General features: G+C 39.1%; 1 protein-coding gene across 2 annotated transcripts in view; it reads left to right on the top strand.

Annotated features, from left to right (window-relative positions):
- NVL (nuclear VCP like) overlaps nt 1–22,533 on the top strand; it is a 97,892-nt gene that overhangs the window by 18,793 nt on the left and 56,566 nt on the right. For both annotated transcript variants that reach the window (XM_082660598.1, XM_082660599.1), the window contains exons 11-15: nt 933–1,050; nt 6,396–6,540; nt 18,140–18,389; nt 20,094–20,312; nt 21,159–21,263. In XM_082660598.1, the coding sequence (XP_082516724.1) occupies nt 933–1,050; nt 6,396–6,540; nt 18,140–18,389; nt 20,094–20,312; nt 21,159–21,263 (837 nt within the window). The remainder of the gene's footprint in view (nt 1–932; nt 1,051–6,395; nt 6,541–18,139; nt 18,390–20,093; nt 20,313–21,158; nt 21,264–22,533) is intronic.

Raw genomic sequence — 22,533 nt, 5'->3', positions numbered from 1 at the left:
ACATAAAACGTGCCATTTTAAACATTTTTACAGTTTGGTGGCATTAAGCACACTCATATTGTTATGTGACCATCACCCCTATCCATCTCCAGAACTTTCCATCTTCCCAAGCTGAAACTCTGTACCCAGTAATCACTAACTTTTCATTTTCCCCTGCCCCTAGCCCCTGGCAACTGCTGTGCTACTTTCCGCCTCTGTGAATTTGACTATTCCAGGTAGTTGTTGCTTATATTGTATCTTAACTTAACTCTCTCTGAACTCTATCTAGTTTATGTTTAAAAAAAGACTGAAGGTGATCGTTGTCCACATTGAATGTATTGGAACTTTAGCCTCCTTTCTTACTCAATGTAGTCTTCAAACTAAGCCTCTGGTATTTTCAGTTGGGGATGATGAAAACAACGTAAACGTATTTAATGCCACTAAAGCATACACTTAAAATGGTTAAGATGGTACCACAATAAAAAAAATAAAAGCAAAGCCTCTGGTGCTTCCTAAATTCCTCTTATAGCAGATTCTAGGGAAAAGCTTGGATGTTTTTATGTTGGTAGGAACATTCATGAAACGTTTGTAGTGAACTTAGTTTTTCTAGTTTAAAATTTATAAACTTATACTATTTTTAAATTTCAGAACATAGCAAATGTGCCTAATTTACGAAAGAATTTCAGTAGTTTTATCATCACAGAACATGGATTGATAAGAAGACTATAAATGTGTTATCCTATATGTAGTCTCTTACTGTTCTCTTTTAATCCTTTCAGTTCTCCTAAGTCAGATAAAAATCAGAAGTAAATCACTGTGAACTGCCTTCTTTAGGGTTATTCTTTTGGTGAATGATCCTTGAACTTTAAGATTGAAAAAATGTATATACTTAACTATGCTGCAGTACAGGGAATACATTTATGATTGTATTTTTGTGATATTCTTATTTCTAGTCAAATGCACCATGTATCCTTTTTATTGATGAAATTGATGCTATTACCCCCAAAAGAGAAGTTGCTTCAAAAGATATGGAACGAAGAATTGTAGCCCAGCTCCTAACCTGCATGGACGGTCAGTTTGAAATAATGAATTCATTTTAAGAAAATGAATTTTCTTTTTTTAGTGTAAGATGTGAAGATATGAAACATTCAAGTAGCATAAAAGAGTAAAAGCAGAAATCTTTTCTTTTCATAAAAGATTGCATCGTTAATTTTTGGAGTATATCTTACAGTTATTTTTAATGCATTTACACACACTGTATAAATACAGTAACATTGTTTTGCTTTTTACAATACTCTGATTGCACCATACACACTATTCTATAACTTGCTCTTTGTATCTTAATATTTCTTGGAAATGTTGCCACTTTAATGCATTTGTATCTACCTCTTTTTAATTGCTGCTTGGTATCCTTTAGGATAAATTTATCACATTGTACTTAAATATTTCCATTTTGATGGATATTCAAGTTGTTTTGGTTTTTGCTTTACAACAAGTTGTAGGGAATATCCTTAAATGGTCCTTTTTGATACACATGTATTTTTCTAAGACGAAGCAATGGTTAAAGAGTGTACATTTAAAATTTTTATAGGAAATGGCAAATTGCCTTCCAAAAAGACTGCCATTTACATCTTTACCGGCGCTATATGAGAATCACTCTTTCTCCAGATCCTTCACAACATTGAATTGTTTTAATTTTTGCCAGTCTGAAGGATGAAAATTGGTATCTTTGTTGTAATTTGCATTTCCCTGATTACCATTGATGTAGATCATCTTTCCATACTTTTTTGGCTGTTCATATTATTTACAAAGTCCCTTTTCTCATCCTTTTCCCATTGTTCTATTGAATTTTTAAAAAAATTTGAGTGAATATTATATTTCAATATACTATGGAAACAAATCTTTTGTTAAATATACTGCAATTACTTCCTATCTGTAATTTGTTTTTCAATTTTGTTTAATGGTTTTTGGATACAAATTTGGAGGAAAGGACTCAGCACGAGTAGAACTTTTGGAACTAAATCTTACCTACTGTGAAATAGCATGTTTTATGTACATAAGAAAATTTGAAGTAATACATATTTTGCATTCCTTGGGATGCTAGGTTGTAGATTGCTTATTCTGCTGTTTTATTTTTATGTAAAATTTTCTTGCCATGTTTTAAGGACTATGTTCTTTTTTTTAAATATCTGCATCAATTCTTTTTTTTTTAATTAATTTATTCATTTATTTATTTTTGGCTGCATTGGGTCTTCATTGCTGCACGCGGGCTTTCTCTAGTTGCGGCGAGCGGGGGCTACTCTTCGTTGTGGGGCGCGGGCTTCTCATTGCGGTGGCTTCTCTTGTTGTGGAGCACGGGTTCTAGGCAAGTGGGCTTTGGTAGTTGTGGCACGTGGGCTCAGTAGTTGTGGCTTGCAGGCTCTAGAGCGCAGGCTCAGCAGTTGTGGCGCACGGGCTTACTTGCTCCGCGGCATGTGGGATCTTCCCGGACCAGGACTCGAACCCTTGTCCCCTGCACTGGCAGGCGGATTCTTAACCACTGCACCACCAGGGAAGTCCCAGGACTGTGTTCTGAATTATGATTATTTTATTGAAGCTAATTTGTTATCAGTTATAAGATACACCATTATTTTATGTACCTCTGAGAAGGAAAATGGCAAAACACCAATCAAAGTATGACATAACGCTTATCACATTGATAGTATAAGCATTCTGATTTCAGAGATACTAAAATGTGGAAAAATGAACAAGTACAGGAATTAAGCAGACTACTTATTACTAGAACATTACTGAAAGCCCTGTTAGTTGGGATTTTTGGTGTGTCTTTGTGTGTTTTAAGTTTCCCCTTTATAAACCAAAGTAAGGAAAACAGTAAATAATTCAACTTACATAGTCATCCTTTTACTGAACTGAACTTGGATCCAGTTGCCCAATGCCCAGCAAAGCCAGTTTACTGACATGGGTTGTGGTGAAGGAAAGCACAGTGTTTATTGCAGGGCACCAAGCAAGGAGAGTAGGCAGCTAATGCTTAAAAGACCTGAAGTCCTGATGCTTTCAGGCAAGGTTTTTTAAAGGTGATATTAGGGGAGGGTCTCAGGGTACATGATCAGCTCCTGGGCATTTTTCTGATTGGTTGGTGGAAAGGTAACAGGGTGATGTTTTGGGAATTTTAATCACCAGCCAGTCTGGGGGCTCTGTGCTTGTGGTCAGCATGTAGTTACCATCCTCCACTGGGTGGAGGGTCTTAGTTTCTGTAGAACCACTGAAAGGTATGCGTCAGATTGTTATCTATATATCCCTTCTGGAGGAACTATGAGTCCTGTGACTCTGTTGTTGTAATTGTTAGCTGCTTGGGTTCACTTTTTAGAACTCGGCAAAGGCCAAACAAGAAGCAGAGGACACAGAGGGGCTTGTACGCAGGAGGGCTCTGCAGAGTCCTGCTCACTCTCAGTTCTCCCTTTTCTTTCATACTCCTTAATCCTGAGGGGAACAGGGGTGGGACAAGAAACGGAATAAAGTTTTGCATAGAGATGTGAATCATAAACTCAGTGGAGGAACTCGGTTTTATGGGGACTTGTTACTTTCTCTCGCCCCAAATAGCCTGTACCATGTGGTCATTTTTTTCCCTACGGTTTGAGAATTTTGTAAAACCTTATTATTAAATCAGAGTTTATAAATCTGAAATTGTAAGAAGTTAACACTTTTAGGTAAATTAATATGAACAAGATAATTAAGGAGACCACTTAAAAAAAACTAATTTCACCTAATTTTAAAAACTTAAACTCAGACATAATTCTAATTATTAAGATCTGCGAAGGATCTTAAAATATCATCATTTGTTTATGAGGAAACTGATGCACAGAGAGCTAAGGGCCAGATACATACAGTGAGTCATTAGCAAAGCATAGGCCAGAATCCAGATGTTTATTTATACATATGCAATTAATGAGCTACCACAAATACTTTATTTATGAGAATTATTATCCCAGAAACACATTAACTAGTTTTTGTTTTTGTTTTTTTTTACTCTGTGTAAAAACAAGTAAAACTTCATTTTTTTAATAATCAGAAATTCATACTTTTGACTAATGTAACTTCAATTTAAAATGATCAGATCCTCTAAAAGTGAGAAAAAGAATGGGATTTATCTTGTAGTAAGTGGCCAATCCTAGCTAGGGTCTGATTTTTATCTTTCTAGCTTTTGAAACAGCACTTGTGTTACTAAGTATTGACTTCCTGTGGAAGGATATTTTCATTACTGAAGATTTAACAGATTTCCATGATTGTTCTTGTTGAATTCTGTTATTAACCCTTGCTATGTTTAGAGCATATCACCAAGACTGTAGTGTCTGAGCAACGTGAACTAGAAAAAGGAATCAGACTCCTACCCTAGGTCATTGTTTTAGCTGTGAGACGGAAAGCATCCCTGAATCAGCAGTGGAACAGCTTTGGCTCTATACCAGCATTAGTGCAGGGAGGGTTCAGCATAGGAACATCTTCCTGTGACTGCAAGTTTGTAGCTTGTGGTGCTACGTCAATTCTGAGGTGTCACCTCGTTTTCTGTAAAGTAGTTCTGCTTGTTCAGGGATCTCCTCTTGTAGCGTGAGTCTCTTTTTTAAACTGATTCCTTTTATTCAGTTTTCAAAAAATATTAAAGAGCTTTTTGTCTCGCTCAAACGTATACCTTATGCCTCTTTTCTTTTCAATCCAAATTTATCCAAAGAGTAGTCACTGCCAATTAAATGTTTCTATTTCAGTTCTATTCTGTAACCCCACCCCTACAGTTGTCTCTCTGCCTCTACCATTCCACTGAAACAGTCATAGAAAAACCGTTGATGATCACCGTTGGCCACATCTTTTGGTTTGCTCTTAGCCCTCACCCCTCTGAACCCACCTCTTACAGTTGTTATCTGGGGATAGCGATTGTACCTAGAGTAGTTCCTGGCGCGGGGTGAGCACCCAGTGAGTGTTACTGGTGGTGGTTGAGAGCATTTGATACTGTGATCACCTTGTCCTTGTCGTTGTTATCACACTTGGCTTGAGTAACACTCTGTCCTTCTGTTCTCTGACAACTCCCTACTGCTTTCCTTCACTTACTTGCCTCCTTTTCTCCATCCCTTAAAGAAAGATATCCCATAAGCACTTACACTTGATCTTCTTTTCTTCTTGCCCTCGCCACTTCCCAACTATCTCCTGTTCAGTGCATTGAAAAACCGTCAAATTACATCTCTAATCTTCATTTCTGGTAGGCGTGCAACCCATCTTCGCAGCTGCCTGTCAGATACTTGCAGGTGACTGTCCCACGTGCCCTCACACTCGGTGTGTCCAGAGCTCCACTGGCTTCCCCTGTGGCCCTTTCTGCATGTCTGACCTCCCTCCTGTATTCCATATTTAAGTTAACAGCATCCAAACTGAGTTGTCTTTGTCTCTTCCTTCTCTTCCGCCTTCACATTGAATCATTTGCTTAGTGCTTTTGATTCTATCTACAACTTGGACCTTAAACTGGGCTTTTCGTTTTCATCTCCTATGTTCCTGCCTTCACTCATCTCTCACCTGATTATTGTATTCAAATCACAACAAACTCTTTTTGCATTTATTCCTCTTTATTCGATTCAAAATTATTATTAGAGTTATCTTTCTAAAATACAAATGTTACCAGAGGAACCTTTCATGGCTTCCTGTTGGCAAAAGAATATCCTCTAAATTCCTCACTACTTGGCTGATAGAGGACTTAGTTACCTGTGAGGGGGTGTAACCTCAGACTCTCTGCTAGTCACCCCTGGTTCAGTTGAGAGAAATAATACTTGTGGAAAATACACTTTAGGCCCTGCATTCTGTCCATTAATAAAAATCTGTATCTGGATTAGGCCAGAGCAACTGGAGACTATATTGTATTCCCCGATCTCAGTGCTGTGAGTCTGTTTTGAGATACATACTACTCTGTCTTGCCGAGGCTCCCTATTGGTGGACCACTCACCTTGTCTTAACATGCCACACCTGTTTGTACCTCTGTGCTTTTCGCTCATTCCATTTCTTCCATGTAAAATTGCATTAACCTATGTTTCAGCTTATCAATATCCTATTTACCCTTCAAGCCTTTTCTAGAATGTTACCTCCTCCCTAAGTTCTCCCTGATTCCTCAGTCTGAATTCATATCTTCCATCGTATCACTGTGGTGCTTTGTTTATGCTTACTGTGCTTCAAATAGATTGAGCTGCTTGAGGACAAAGTTTGTATTTTCCTTACATCTTTCCCATACTAGACATTTAGTGAATGTTAGTTTTATATACATGTATATATATTGCTATCAGTGTGTAATACTCTCTCTCTAACCACGTAAATGACTTGTGTAAGCATTATTATCCTTAACGTCAAGTGTCTTGTTCACCACTCATCCTGTGTCTGGTTCTTACTAGATCTGAATGACATGGCCGCTACAGCTCGGGTCCTAGTCATCGGAGCTACTAACCGACCAGACTCCTTAGACCCTGCTTTGAGACGTGCAGGAAGGTTCGACCGAGAGATATGCCTAGGTATCCCAGATGAAGCATCCAGGGAAAGGTATACTCTTAGAGAATGAAGTTTATATGCCACTACATCATCTGAACTGAATGCTTTGAAAATGAGGGTTGAGAAATATGATGTAGCCTTTTCTTTCTCTCTCTCTTTATGTGTCAGTGAAATTGATTTGGAAAGGAAAAAGCCCACATTAAATTAATGCTTAAGAAAACAATTTACTCATTAATACGGCAGTTGTTTCAGGCTGCTTTTTTCAGTAGTGATATTGGACTTATGTATCCATACTCATTTATCTGGTCTTATTAAAAGTGTCTTGTGTTTTTTAGGTGGCCGATCAGCCTAGGGAGAGTGTCTAGAGCTATGGAATAGTGCTCACTGGTCCACATGCAGGCTAAATCTGCGTTTAACAAGTATTTTAACTTGTTGCACTAATCTGCCTAAGGTCACAGGTTCCCTGACAAATAATTAAATGGTAGCCAGAGAGTTGAAAGCTGTCTGTTTGCTCTAGGACCAACCTTTCCTAGTAATTGGGGTTGAATGTCCATAGAGCAAAGAAACACCCACCAATATCTCAGTAACAAAAATATCTCGGGAGGCACTGTTGAGGCAATGGAGTAAAGAAAATCTAGTAATGTGCTGAAGTACCGTATTTTTTTTTTTTTTTAGCTGAGTTGGGTCTTCGTTGCTGCGCGCAGACTTTTTCTAGTTGCGGTGAGCAGGGGCTACTCTCCATTGCGGTGCGCAGGCTTCTAATCGTGGTGGCGTCTCGGATTCTTAATCACTGTGCCACCAGGGAAGCCCTGAAATACCGTATTTACAATGACTTTCAGCTTAAGTTAGACACTGAATTGCTGTACACGATCGCCAGTGGCTTTTAGAGAAAGTGGTATGTAGTGAAAGGATAGTTAAGGGGACAGTGGAGAAGGGAAGAGGTGAAGGACAGGAGACTTCATGAATGCAGAACATAAAAGTGATCAGAAGACACTTTGGACAGGAGAAAGCATTCGAAAGGAACAGGTCATCCTTACCTTCTTCCCAGTGATTAATGTGACTTCAACTTTTCATTCATTGACATTTTCTTCTTAAGCTGTTGTATTCAGTGTCATCTATAGGTATGCTCATTGCATTCTCACATATATAATCTTTAAATAGTTACTCAGCCATTCAGGTTTCTTTACTAACATGTTTATACCCACAGCAAAATAATATTATTTAGTATTTAAGTTGTCTGTATTTATTCAGCAAACATGTATTGAGCATATAGTATATGTATATACCACTGGGGTAGGTAATGAGGAATATAAAAAATTGTAAGTCCTTGCTTTCAGGATGCTTATAGTACAGAAAGAGAAATAAGGCCTGTATCCTTTATCAAGCCTTTTTTTGATTAAGTGCCAAACTTAATGGTAGAGACATAGACACAGTAGAGCCCATCATCCCTGCTAGATAAAATCCTTTGTCCATTGATCACTATTCCATAATCAACAAAGTTCTTAAAGGGCTTTCCTAGATAGCCATATTTTGAAAATTTTCAAGCCTACGGAAAAGTTGAAAAAATAATACAATAAATATCTGTCCTTTAGCTGAATTTATCACTTGTTAACATTTTACCATATTTACTTTCACTCTGTATATAAAAACGTCAGGGCTTCCCTGGTGGCACAGTGGTTGAGAGTCTGCCTGCCAATGCAGGGGACACGGGTTCGTGCCCCGGTCCGGGAGGATCCCACATGCCGCTGAGCCTGCGCGTCTGGCGCCTGTGCTCCGCAATGGGAGAGGCCACAACAGTGAGAGGCCCGCATACCGCAAAAAAAACCCAAAAAACCACAAAATGTCATATATTTGTGTGTGTGTGTATATTTTATTTTATTTTATTTTATTTTATTTTTATTTATTTATTTTATTTTTTGCGGTACGCGGGCCTCTCACTGTTGTGGCCTCTCCCGTTGCGGAGCACAGGCGCCAGACGCGCAGGCTCAGCGGTCATGGCTCACGGGCCTAGCTGCTCCGCGGCATGTGGGATCCTCCTGGACCGGGGCACGAACCCGTGTCCCCTGCATCGGCAGGCGGACTCTCAACCGCTGTGCCACCAGGGAAGCCCTATTTTATTTTTTTTGCCAGCCCATTTGAAGGATAGTTGAAGACATCATGACACTTTAGCTGTAAATACTTCTCCTGTGTAACTATCATACCATTTTCCATACTAAAGCAATTTAACACTGACAATAATATTATTTAATACACAATCTATTCTAATTTTCCCAGTTGCCCCAAAACTGTCCATTGTACCTTTAATCTTTCATTTTGTTTAGCTTTTTTTTTTACCCTGGATTCAATAAAGAGCAAACCTACTATGTAGCTGGCATGTCCCTTTAATCTCCTTGAATCTGCCTTTTTGGGGGGGAGAGTACTTTCATGACATCGACATTTTTTTTTTTTTTTTTTTTTTTTGCGGTACGTGGGCCTCTCCCACCGCGGAGCACAGGCTCCGGACGCGCAGGCTCAGCGGCCATGGCTCACAGGCCCAGCCGCTCCGCGGCACGTGGGATCCTCCCGGACCGGGGCACGAACCCGTGTCCGCTGCATCGGCAGGCGGACTCTCAACCACTGCGCCACCAGGGAAGCCCGACATCGACATTTTTGAATTGTCTAGATAAGTCTTTTGTAGATCACTCTACAACTTAAATTTATCTGATTGCTTTTTCACGATTAGATTCGGGTTAAATATTTTGAGCAAGAATGCTACATTCATGGTGAGGTGTCTCAGAACATTTCAGGAAGTTTGTAGTGTCAGTTTGTATCGTTGTTGATGTTAAGTTTGATCACTTGAAAAATTTGTCAGAGTTCTCTCCTCTAAAGGTACCTTTTCTTTTGTACTTAATAAATAAAATCCATCTGTTTCTGGTATCTACAGTTATTTATGATTGCCTTTTGTTGGTTTGTTCAAACTCCATTTTAGATTCAGGAAGTAAATTCTATAGGCATACATGGTGTTTTATGTAGGCTGTAATCGTCTAGCTAAGTCTTAGACGGCTAGGGGAAGAATTTTTATGAGACTAAAGAGGGGTATTAAATGTTTACTATGTTTAAGGCCAATTGGGAAGAGCAAGGTCAAGCCTGAAAGAAGATAGCTCTTGAATATAATTATGAGGTAGAATTTTTTAAGGAAGAAGTTTTGTTTTTTCTTAAAATTTTTTGTGGTAAAAAAACACAAACTTTGATATCTTAACCTTTTTTTTTTTTTTTTTTTTGCGGTACGCGGGCCTCTCACAGCTGTGGCCTCTCACAGCTGTGGCCCCTCCCACTGCGGAGCACAGGCTCCGGACGCCCAGGCTCAGCAGCCATGGCTCACGGGCCCAGCTGCTCTGCGGCATGTGGGATCCTCCCAGACCGGGGCACGAACCTGCGCCTCCTGCATCGGCAGGCGGACTCTCAACCACTGCGCCACCAGGGAAGCCCTTAACCATTTTTAAGAGTACAGTTCGGTAGTGTTATATATACTCACATTGTAATGAATCTCTAGAACTTTTTCTGTCTTACAAAACTGAAACTCCATACCCATTAAACACGAATTTCCCCTCCTAAGGAAGTGTGTCTCTCTTTTTCTTTCTTTTTTTTAATAGTTTTAAAAAATTAATTAATTTATTTTGGCCGTGCTGGGTCTTTGTTGGGGCTCTCGGGCTCTTTGTTGCAGCGCACAGGCTTCTCTAGTTGCAGTGCGCGGGCTCAGTAGTTGTGGTGTGTGGGCTTAGTTGCCGTATGTGAGATCTTAGTTCGCCGACCAGGAATCGAACCCGGGCCCGCTGCATTGGGAGCGCAGAGTCTAAACCACTGGACCACCAGGGAAGTCCCGGAAGAGTATTTCTGATTGAGTCTTTGACAAAGGCAGAATACAGTTTTCTTATTTTTATACTTTTGTCTAGCTCTGAAGGCAGAAGCAAACTAGTTATATTATTATATGTAGATGTTAATGAGTTAAATTCTAAGATGGGGAAATTATATAAATAGAATTAATATATTAATAGAATTACATCAGTGTTTATTTTATCAATAATTCTTAGAAATAATAATTCTTAGGAAGTCATTAATTGAAGAAATATTTAAGCACCTGTTGTTTACCAAGGAGACACAATGGTTGGCACTTCAGTCACCACTTTAAATAATCAGAAGTGTGATGAGTACAAAAAGACAAAGACAGGGTCTTAGGGAGGATATATATATCAGGCAAAGCTAACATGGTCTGGAGGTTCTCTTTTTTTTTAAATTTAATTTAATTTAATGTTTTTTTAATTTATTTGTTGTTTATTTGGCTGCACCTGGTCTTAGTTGTGGCATGCAGAATCTAGTTCCCTGACCAGGGATCGAACCCAGGCCCCCTGCATTGGGAGGGCGGAGTCTTAGCCACTTGACCACCAGGGAAGTCCCGGTCTGGCGGTTCTTAGGTTCTTAAAGACGTCTCTGAGGAAGCTGAGACTCAAAGAATAAATAGCAATTAACTGATCACATGGTGAGAGTGATGAGAGTATTGGTAGGAATAGCATGTGTAAAGGCCCTAAGGTGACTGAGAGCTTAGTGTGTCCAGGGAACTGGAAGAAGAATATGGCTATAGAAGTAGAGATAGGATGTGGAAAGGCTGCAGAGGTGTACAGAATCCAGCTCACAGATACCTTGGTAAGGGTTTTGGACTTATTCTGTAAGTGGTAGGAAGCAATTAAATTAAGCAGGACAGTGATAGAAACAGATTTTTGTTTTGAGAAGGTCGCTGTAGCTGCAGTGTGAATAAGGAATGACAGGAGAGCAAGATGGGTTGTGGTAGCCCAGTGAGGGAGCTGTTGTGATATCCAGAGGCAATGGTGGGTGGGCTTAAAGAGGTGGGAGTGCAAATCGAGATAACTGGAGACATTTAGGAAGTAGAATCAATAAGTTATGTTTATCAATAGAATATATGTGTGGAGAGGTGAGGGCTATGAACAAGAGGGAAATATTCCCAGATTTCTCGCTTAAGCACCTGATGGTTTTCAGGTGCTTAAGGGGTGGGAAATACTGGAGGATAAGCAGATTTTAGAAGAGGATTTAGGGATAGATGGAGTTTAGAGGCAATTGCAGGATGTCCAAGTAGAGATGTCAAGTTGGCAATTGGACAAATGAGTCTGGATCTCCACAGAAGCCAACATTTAGGAATCATCAATGTATTGATGGCAGTTGGAGTTAAAGTAGATGAGATTGTCCAGAGAGAGTGTGAAGAGAACATGTCAGAGGTTCTGGGACAGGCCCGAAGAGGCCAACAGGCTCAGGATGTAGGAAGAGCAGCCAGAAGCATTGGGAAAATGAAGAGAAAGTTGCGTAATGGAAGCCAAGAGAAGTCTGTGTTTCCAGAGGGAGGAATGAGAGGTCCAGGGAGGGAGGGCTGAAAAAATGTCTTTGAATTGAGCAGCCTAGAGGTCACCAGTGACCTTAACAAAAAGCTGTTTGAGTGGAATGGTAGAGGTAAACTCCAGGTTGGAATGGTTGAGGAGTAAAGGGAAACTGAGAAAGCGAGAGCAGCAGACTTCCACGGTTCACTCAGGAGAGTCTGCAGCGAGGGAGAAGGCAGAAGGTTGTGGTGGCTTCATGAGGTGGTAATGGGGTGTCTAGAGAGGACTTTTCTAAGGTGGGAGAAGCTTGAGTGGTGTCCTTACGGGTTGATGGAAAGGAGAAATGGGAGGAGCAGGGAGTCAGAGCTTATGTATCGGTGCTGGCCTTAGAACGAGGGTTAATTTGTTGACATGATAGTAAAGGGAGAAAGAATGGATATGCAGGCAAGAAGGATTATCAGTTTGGTACTAGAAAATTGAGGGCGTTGTCTCTATGAATTAAAAAGCGAGATCTTCAGATGAAAGTGAGGCTCATGATGGATAGGTTAGAGGTTTGAGGAGGATGAAGGTCTGAAATTACTTCCTTGGCTAATTTGAGATGAACTGGCTGGGGTAACAGGATTTTCAGGCAGTGTTTAGGATTGGGGTATGGAATGGTACCAGTAGCGCTGGTTTAATGATTTTTTTTCCCATAGCAATGCTCAACATTCTAGGTTCAGGCACAGAGAAAGCAGAGATTTAGAATTTAGATTAAGAAAGAAAAAAAGAGACTATGGACTCTTAATTGTAAAAATAGGACTATTTGATGAGGCGGTGGTGAATCCGAGAACCTACTGAGGTTTGAAAACAGGTGTGTGGGAGACTGAGCAAAGAGGAGATGCTGGAGCTAGTGATTTCAGAGGTGGGACAGATCCAGGTGCTGATAAGGTCCAGGGCATGACGGTCCATGAAGTGGAGAAGAGGGCAGAGGCAGGTGAGACGGGGGTGCAGAGGCCTTCAGTAGGTGCTGGAACTTTGAGTCATTGAAGGAAATTATCTGGGAATCCAAGCGCTGCCCGTATGTCCTGTGCTTTTTTCTAGATGTTTAACATTTCCCAGCTTTAGTTTATTTATCTGAAATACAGTAATAGTAATAATAACAAGACCTTACTTGATTTGTAAAATGATAATAATACTTTAACTTGAAGGCTTCTCGTAAGAATTAAATCAGTGGACCTAGCATAACATTTGGCACATAGCAGGAAAAGAAGTTTTTGAGGTAGTTATTGGTATTTTTCTGAACTTTAAAAGCATTTTATTATGTAAAATGTGTTCGCAGAAGGAGGCTAATATAATTGTTTCGGTTTCTATTCTTGCAAAACAAAGCACCCCCAAGTTTATTTTTATTGTTTCTCACCATTTCTGTGGATAAAGAATTCAGAGAGGCTCAGCCAGCTGGTTATGTCTCAGGGTCTCCCGTGGCTGCAGAGACTCTAGCTGGAGCTAGAACATGTGGAGGATTGGGGCAGCGGGGCTGTGCTTGTCTGCCTACTTAGCTATCTGTATACCTATCATTTGATCTTGTCTGTTCCTTGCCTCCTGCCCCCCCAACCCCTTTCTCGTCTTGTCCGCTGAAGGCCTCTCACGTGGCACCCTTTACAGGGTAGTGTGGGCTTGCTCAGAGTCGGGCAGCCTCAGGGTGGAAGGGTTCGTCCATGGCAGGTTAGGGCTGCAGCATGAGGATTGCAGGAAACAGGCTGAAGTGACACTGCTGTTCATTTTATGTTATGTTTTGTTATGTTTCCTTATGTTATGTTATAGTTGTGCTGGGTCTTAGTTGCAGCTCGTGGGCTCCTTAGCTGCGGCTCACCGGTTCCTTAGTCATGGCATGCAAACTCTTAGTTGCAGCATGCATGTGGGATCTAGTTCCCTGACCAGGGATGGAACCCGGGCCCCCTGCACTGGGAGCTTGGGCAGCACTGCTGTTCTTGACCTCAGGATTTGTAAAACATTACATCAAAGGGAGGAAAAAACAGCAGTCAAAACCAGCCACTCTTAACACACCCCAGCCCTGTCACCTGGGCGTGTGACTCTCCCCTAGGAGGCCCAGGAAGAGGCAGGTCCTGGGAGCAAGGATCTGCATCCTCCGGTCACCAGTCCACCTGGGGCCATGCTGGAGGGGGTGGCTTGGACTTGGACATTGAGGTCTAAGCTCTTTCTACAGCAGATCTTCTAGCCTTGGAAGTGAGGTCACATAGCATCAATTCCACTATCCTTTGTTGGTTGATTGCTCACTCAGGTCAGCCCAGATTTGAGAAGAGGAGTCATAGCCCCACCTCCCACTGAGAGGAGGGTTGAGAATTTACAAACATGCTTTTTAGAACGGTCACAGTAATGAGCCCCCATGTTTTTATCACCCAGTTTCAATAATTATCAACATTTTCACAGTTTTATTTTATTTATCCCCCACTTTTTTTTTCTTGGAGTGTTTTAATGCAAATCCCAGGCATATCATTTCAGGTATAAATACGTCCATAGCTAATGAATAAAGACTTTTTATTTAGCATTACACAATGCCTTTATATACCTAACAAATAATAATTTATCTGATATCCAAACATGTTCATATATTTGTACTATGTAGTTGTATTATGAAGTTTGACTATATCCATATTTAGCATTTTCATTTCTCATCTTTATAAATATTGTTCCTATATGAGGATCACATTTCATTTATTCACCTTTGTAACTTTTCTGAAATTCATGATTGCCAATTTTTTTTCATTTGCTAGCCCTCTTACAATTTTTTCTGAACTGTTTCCTCCAAGTTTTTTTTTTTTCTTTGTGTATGTATATGTGTTTGTTTGAGTCTGTATATTATACTGCAGTGAGAAATGCTATCTTTATAAAGTCATAATAACAGGACCTGGCATGTGGTAAGTCTTGACAGTTGAGAGCTGTTACTATTACTATTTCATGCTGGCAGCTTAAGAGTGAGGCTGATTGCATGTGTGCAATACAGGCCACTTTGTTGAAGTGTGAGTGCCATTGTAAAGCAGTCATATGACCAGCTAACTTTTGAGCTAGAAAACTCCAAATATCTATTTCTGTAGATTCTTTTTGTTGAACCAATTCAGATTTTTCAGAAAAAGATCTTCAGACAACACCATGGGGCTGTCCATCTAGCTGCTGGTCTTCTGACAGGGGCAGGGGCAGGAGGTTGAGCGACTGGACACAGACTTTGACCTTTTTTTCTGATGGAGTTGATCTTACTGTTGTCCACAAACCTGGGGCTTCCCTCTCCTGGTTCAGTTTCACCAGAGGGTACATTGCTGGTCTCCTGCTGGTTGACAGGGTGGAGGGTATGTGGCGACTTCAGACTTCTTATGCAGATTTTCAGATAATTTCTGTGTTTTGGCTCCCTGCTGTGGCCCTAATTTCTGTAGTTCAACACTTTGGTGCCTCTGGTTCATGGTCTTTGAGGTTCCACCAGACAAATATACTTCCTTCTCAATAGCGCACCTTTCTGCAAAATGTTAATTTTGACTTTGTGCCCTCTGCAGGGTCATTTACCATTCTCCACAAGTTTTTTCATAAATTTTGGTTCAAGATTACAGATAGTCAAGTATTTGTTAGTCTATACTGATAGAAATAAATGATTGAATAAATCAATGGGTGAGAATAGGCAAGTCTCTGGTGCAAAAGAATTTCAAATAATTTTTGTGGTTGCATTGCCCTTAAGGAGGTGGAGTATAGCTCCCTATTTCTTAAATGTGAGCCAGACGTAAGTGACTTACTTCCAGAGAGTGTAGTATGGAAAGGGAGGGAAGAGTAACTTCAAAGGGAAAACCCTTTCAAACACTGTCTCAAGGTAGTCAAGGTTCACATCTACAACAATAAGTCGTGTTGACAGTATGTATCCTTGATAATGAATGATATGATGAGAATGACACTCTACCTCTGTGGTCTTCTTCCCAAAAATGCTTTACTCTAGTCTAATCATGACAAAAATATCAGACCAATCCCAGTTGAAGGACATTCTACAAAATACTGGGCCAGTAATCCTGAAAATTTTCCTTAATGACAGGAGAGGTGTATGAGGTGTACAGAGTTCTCTGGACTATCTTTGCACTAATTCTATAAATCTAAAACTTTATAAAATAAAAGGTTTATTTTTTAAAAATTAGTTAAAACTCATCCCATTTACAGTCAACTATATTATTAAACCTGAGTTTTTATTCTGGGAATTCCTAATACTTGAATATAGGGATTTATAGTTCTTAGGGCACCAGCTAGAGCTGACACGGAGAGACCCATGTTGGGTGGCCTTTGTCTTCTTTGGTAGTAAAATATGCATATATCAGCACCCTCCCACACACAAATATCTGTTTCCTTCAATATCTCACATCAATGTAGATACCTGTCTTTATTATAGAGCCATACTGAAGCCTATAGCCTAAGACAAGTGTTGATAGCTTTTTAAAGACCTCACGGAGATAAAGACTGATCCTCTGTTGCAAATTCTTTGCCGTACTTCCAGGATAGGATGGGGGGGTTTGGGGTGAGGGAGTAGAGTACAGATAATTTCCTAGGTTCTTTGACCATGGAGTTTGTGTTCCTGTTTGTTGTTCTTGTTTTGTTTGTTTGTTTTTGTTTTGGAGGTGGGGTGAGGAGGAAATATTGCTGAAACACTTTTACTCAACCGTGTTGAAACTGGAAATCTCTTAATGGTTATTTTCTCCTCCTGTGGAGTTATAGTATGATGACCAAAATTACATTTTTTCAGGAGTAGACTGTAACTGAAAAAAAGGATGATATTTATTTTATCTTAGCTAGTTTCCTTAACATTCTAAATTTCTTAGTATTCTTATGCATAGCAGCAAATCAGGTCTGTATCTTTAGGAAGCAGTTCTATAATGGGACTTCTTCTTGGCTCCTATTGTTTACAGTATCAAAGTGAATTATTTTTCATTTGTCAGAAATGTTTATCTGCTTCTATTCTATTCACTTACATGATCCCAAATGACATTTGTATAGTAACTTATTCTCCAGTAACTTGACATTTGAAAATATTAGTCTCCTACAAATTTGGAAATTTCAAAATATATTTTCTTGTCCAAGTTAATTTATAATATCACAATATGTAACTAATAATAATAACAAACATTTATTGGGCACTTATTGTGGATCAGTCACTGTTCTAGGAGCTTTGCATGTATTCACTTAACATCCCTACTATTAAGTGCTACTGTAATATATATTTAACAAATGGAAAAACTGGAGTACAAAAATGAAATAACAGAGAGTGACAGAGCTGGCATTCAGACTCAAGTGGTCTGGCATCAGACCTTTTTTTTTTTTTTTCCGCTGCCTTGGGTCTTAGTTGTGGCATGTGGGATCTTTCGTTGCAGCGTGTGGGCTTCTCTTTAGTTGTGGCACATAGGCTTCTCTCTGGTTGTGGCACGTGGGCTCTGTAGTTGCGGCATACGGGCTCTCTAGTTGTGGTGCATGGGCTTAGTTGCCCCATGGCCTGTGGGATCTTAGTTCCCTGACCAGGGACCGAACTGGCGTCCTCTGCATTGCAAGATGGATTCTTAACCATTGGACCACCGGGGAAGTCCCTGGCATCAGACCTTTTGTCCTGAATATCTTTACTGCTTTTAAGTTTTATTCAGTAAATCTTACCAGAAATTGTTTAAGATATTCCTTTAATAATAATAATTATCCAGAGTCCATATTTCATTGACACATACCATGTTGCCAGTTCAGTTGAGCAAAATTTTTCACACATAAGTACAAAGGATGAGCAGTAAATAAAGATGAAGTTGGAGAAGTAACTGTCCTAATATAAAATTGGATATTAAAGTTTGTATCAGTATAACTTTTCATGATGAATAAAATTAATGGTTGATTTTGAGTTTAGAGACTTTTTTATTGCTGGCAGATGTCCATTTAAACTACTCTAAAAGTAGAATTTACCTTATATCCTCATAAATCATTTGTCTTATTTCCTCTGTAATATTGTAAAATTCTTAAAGGCAGAATATTTTTTAAAAACCAATTTTTTATTCTTCACAGAATTTAATATAGTTTCTAAAAAAGCAGATATGTGTATATATTAACCCCTGTTGGAATAAGGTAGGATATATTATAGCGATTTAGCATTTGCTGAATGAGTGAGCTATTTGATCTTATTACCTGTTATGATACCATTGACAGAGAGGAAAGGCTTCAAATAAATATATTCCGTGACTTGTTTTTACTAGTAGGTTAGGAATCTGAATTTCTTTTCCTTGTCTTTTCTACAGAATACTTCAAACTTTGTGCAGAAAAGTAAGACTTCCCGAAACTTTTCATTTTCGTCACTTAGCACACCTAACGCCGGGCTTCGTTGGTGCTGACCTGATGGCACTCTGCCGAGAGGCAGCCATGTGTGCAGTCAACAGGGTCTTAATGAAGCTGCAGGAGCAGCAGCAGAAGAATCCTGAGATTGAAGGTTTGCCCTCTGAAGGAGGCCAGGAAGAAAGGATTGGAACTGAGCCCACTTCTAAAACACAGGTGCTTTCTCTATAGGTACCTTAAACTGTCATTTAAACATTTTTAATATGTGTTATCTTACAAGCAGGCAAGTGTCCATATAGTTGGGGTTTATGATTTTGTTTCATTGGCATTGTATCTTTAGAGTAATTATCAGTTACACCCAGAGTGTCTATAATTTCAAAAGTACAAGTTGTTTTACTTTTTTCAGTTGATTCTGAATAAATTTCTTTTACAATAATGATTATGAAATCTACAGCAGGTGTTGGCAAACTATGGCCCACCTGCTCACTGCCTGTTTTTGTAAATTAAAGTTATATTGGAGCACAGCCATTCTCCTTTATTTTATTTTTTAATACTTTTTTTTTTCTTTTTGGTTGCGCCGGGTCTTAATTGCGGCTCGCGGGCTCCTCAGTTGTGGCATGCGAACTCTTAGTTGTGGCAGGCATGTGAAATCTAGTTCCCTGACCAGGATCCAACCTGGGCCCCCTGTATTGAAGCGCAGAATCTTATAACCACTGTGCCACCAGGGAGGTCCCCATGCGCCTTTGTTGACACGGAGTCTTTTTCTACTTTCACACTTCACAGCTGAATTCGCATAGACGTCCATACAGCAGAGACCGCATGGCCCATAAAGCCTTTGGTGTTTATTCTAATTCTTTACAGAAAATGTTTTCCAGCTCTTATGAGAACATTGGCATTTTGTTATATTTCCAGGTTACCTTTTGGTTTGATATACTAAGATAGTCTGCTGATGCAACCATATCCTTGTCCCTACCTGCAAATGGTGCTGGAGGACAGTGCTGAGAATGTGAGAGGGACATTTATTATCCAAGATCTGTTAAAATTTTGAGTTTTGTGAGTCATGAAAACTCAGTATAACATTTATATAGCATTTTATAGCTGGCACAGGGCGCTTTTACATATTATATAACTTGCTCCATATAACTTTGTTAAGTAAATATCATTACTTTTCCCATTTCATAATCAAAGAAACTAACCTTAAGAGATAGTGACTTGCCCGAGGCTACACGGCCTCTACTTTCCAGAGCAGGAACTTAGATCTAAGTCTTTTGTTTTCAGATCATTTGTTTGTTCCGTACTCATTTGGAACCACAATGATATCTGTTAAAAATAATAGTAAACTCATTCCTTTTATAATATTGCATATAAATTAGACTTTTATAAGTTGAATTATTCAGAGTTACTTTCTACACCTGTTCTTTCATTTTCCTCGCAAAGCAAGAAATCTGCCTTTGAAGTTCAAGATTCATTCGTACTAGGAAAATTGCCTGCTTTCTGTTTAGTTGATAAACTATCACGGAGCCATATTATGAAATTAAACTGCCGCCAGAGTAACTTTGTTTTAATTTCATCAAAATTCAGCTGTTTCATGAATATTTGTAAATGAAAAATGGAAATAACATGATTGTTGAAATGAATATTTGCCAACTGCTTATGTTTGCTATAGCTAGCCCTAGTAGAGTAAATAAAAATCATTCTTCTATAGTTGATGATAGTCGATGTATTTTTGCTTGACTAAATCAAATAATCCATTTGGAGCAAAATAAGTGATCTCTGTCAATAGAGAAAATTATTTTAATGCATAGAAGTTCGTGTAGTTGACAGAAATATTGGAGTAATAATATTTTAAAGTACAAACAATAACGTTTTCAACAAACTTTGTGGTTTTTCATTTTTTCCCCCTCATTTGTTCCCTTTCAGGATGAATTGCAAAGCCTCTTGGGGTTGCTGAGGAACCAAGATCCCCTCTCAGAGGAGCAGCTGCAAGGGCTGTGCCTTGAGTTGAATGATTTCATTGTTGCTCTATCCTCTGTCCAACCCTCTGCTAAAAGGGAAGGCTTTGTCACTGTCCCTAATGTGACATGGGCAGATATTGGTGCCCTGGAAGACATTAGAGAGGAGCTCACCATGGCAATATTGGTAGGTATATCTGCCGCTAACTGTTGTTGGCGTGTATGATGGGTAAACGACCATGCGTGTGTACTAGGTTGTATGTCTAAATTGGCTTAACTATATGTTTCTTTTATCTGTTGTATTATTATTAAGCCCCCAATGATGGTTTTTCATTCTTCTGAGATCTGCTTTAGATTTTTTCTTTTGGTTGTGCTTGAATTCTATGGCAGTGAGTTTAAAGAAGAAAAGAAAAGAAAACATTTTAGGTTTTAACCGAGAATAAATTATTAGAAATACTTTCTGAACTTGATCACGCTTATAAGGGTCAAAGCAGTTTTAATGCCCGTGAAACTTTGGATTTTCATTTACTCCTACTTTTCTACTTCCCTGATCATTTCATGGTTCATTAATGATGTATGATCCATTTAGAGGTGTGTAACTACTGAAAGAGAAAATACGTGGAGATGATAGTGAACAGGTGTCTCTTGCTTTTGATTACACAGAGTACCGCTGCTTCTGATTTCTTAAAGGGGGCCATTGCTTAAAATCTTTATAACCTAGAAATCTAGGTTATAGATTTAGATTATAGATTTAGAAAATCTACGTTTTCTAAAAATTGAGTTTAAAATGTTGAAATACTGTATCTAAAATGTTTTCAGAACTTACATTTAGTATGAATTTTTCAAGAGCAGGGATTTTAAATTTATCATCACTTACCTCATGCTTGAAACAGGGGTAAGCACTCTGTGCCAGGCACTGTTCTTATCTTCAGGCCTCACAATCAGTGTTGAAAATAAGCATCTAGAGATGATTTGAATATGCAGTAGAAAGTGGACATTTGTAACAGATTGATGTTGGGATTGTTTTTTCCAGGCACCAGTACGTAACCCAGATCAGTTCAAAGCTCTTGGGTTGGAGACTCCAGCTGGAGTTCTCCTTGCTGGTCCCCCTGGCTGTGGGAAAACTCTGCTGGCAAAGGTATGGAATAATTCAACTGCATGTATTTTATTTCTTACTATCAGTTAGGATAACATGGATTTAACTTTAAATGTTACAGTGAGATATTTTTGCATATTTTCATATTATTAGAATTTCATTTTGGAAAGACTGACAATTTTCTTCAGGAAAGTTTCCCACTTTAATTTTAATTACACAAGGTATATCATTGCAAATTTGGAAAAGAAAATTTTAAATCTACCATAACCCCATTGATTTTAACACAGAAATTTTCATGTTTTCTTTGTATTATATTCTGAGTTTTTAATGAACATTATTGCATAGTTGTAGTTTATAGCTGACCTTGTTTCCTGCTTTGATATAGTTATTATTTATAAGTTAAGTATTTTACGTTCCTTATTGCAAATGTTATTTTGAAAAATTAGTTTTTTACAATAGAAAATATAGATAAGCAAAGGGAAAAGCATTACTTATAATCCTCTCACTATTGCCTACTAGTAACCACTGTTTCATTTTGTTGTTAGTCCTTCCACATGTTCTTTTGTACATATATATCAAGATAATATGAATAACTTTTATACATATATTTACAACTATAAGGTTTTTAAACATGCATTTCTCACTTATCAATATTTCTTGAACATCTTCCCATGTCAGAATATGCAGATACACATCGGTATTTTTAATGCCTGCGTAGTATTCTGCCATAAAGCTGCTCTATAATTGGGCTCCCCTGGTGGCGCAGTGGTTGAGAGTCCGCCTGCCAATGCAGGGGACACGGGTTCGTGCCCTGGTCCGGGAGGATCCCACATGCCGTGGAGCGGCTGGGCCCGTGAGCCATGGCTTCTGAGCCTGCGCGTCCGGAGCCTGTGCTTCGCGATGGGAGAGGCCACAACAGTGAGAGGCCCGCATACCGCAAAAAAAAAAAAAAAAAAAAAAATTGGATTACTTGTAAATAAGAAATCAAAATTAATGGCATTTTTAATAAGTTTCACAGCAGCCGAATAATCTGCGGCTCCTCAGTAAATACCAAATATCCACAGTGCCATTTGCCCATGTATATATATATACCTATATAATATACATGTACATTTTTAAAAACATTTTTACTTGTATTACTAAATTTCCTTGCTTAATGCTTTCAGTACTCTTACAAGGCATTGCTGTAAAGGAGTTTGGAAACAAAGGAGGGAAAGGAGAACACCACAGTTGCTGGTCTATGTTTTTTCACAACAGTTTTAGAAAATCATAGCCAGAAAGAAGGTCCTGCAAGCTAATATGTGAATTCACT

The sequence above is a fragment of the Grampus griseus genome (genome assembly GCF_964374135.1).
Source record: "Grampus griseus genome assembly, chromosome: 1".
NCBI lineage: Eukaryota > Metazoa > Chordata > Mammalia > Artiodactyla > Delphinidae > Grampus > Grampus griseus.
This window is presented reverse-complemented; position numbering and strand designations above follow the sequence as displayed.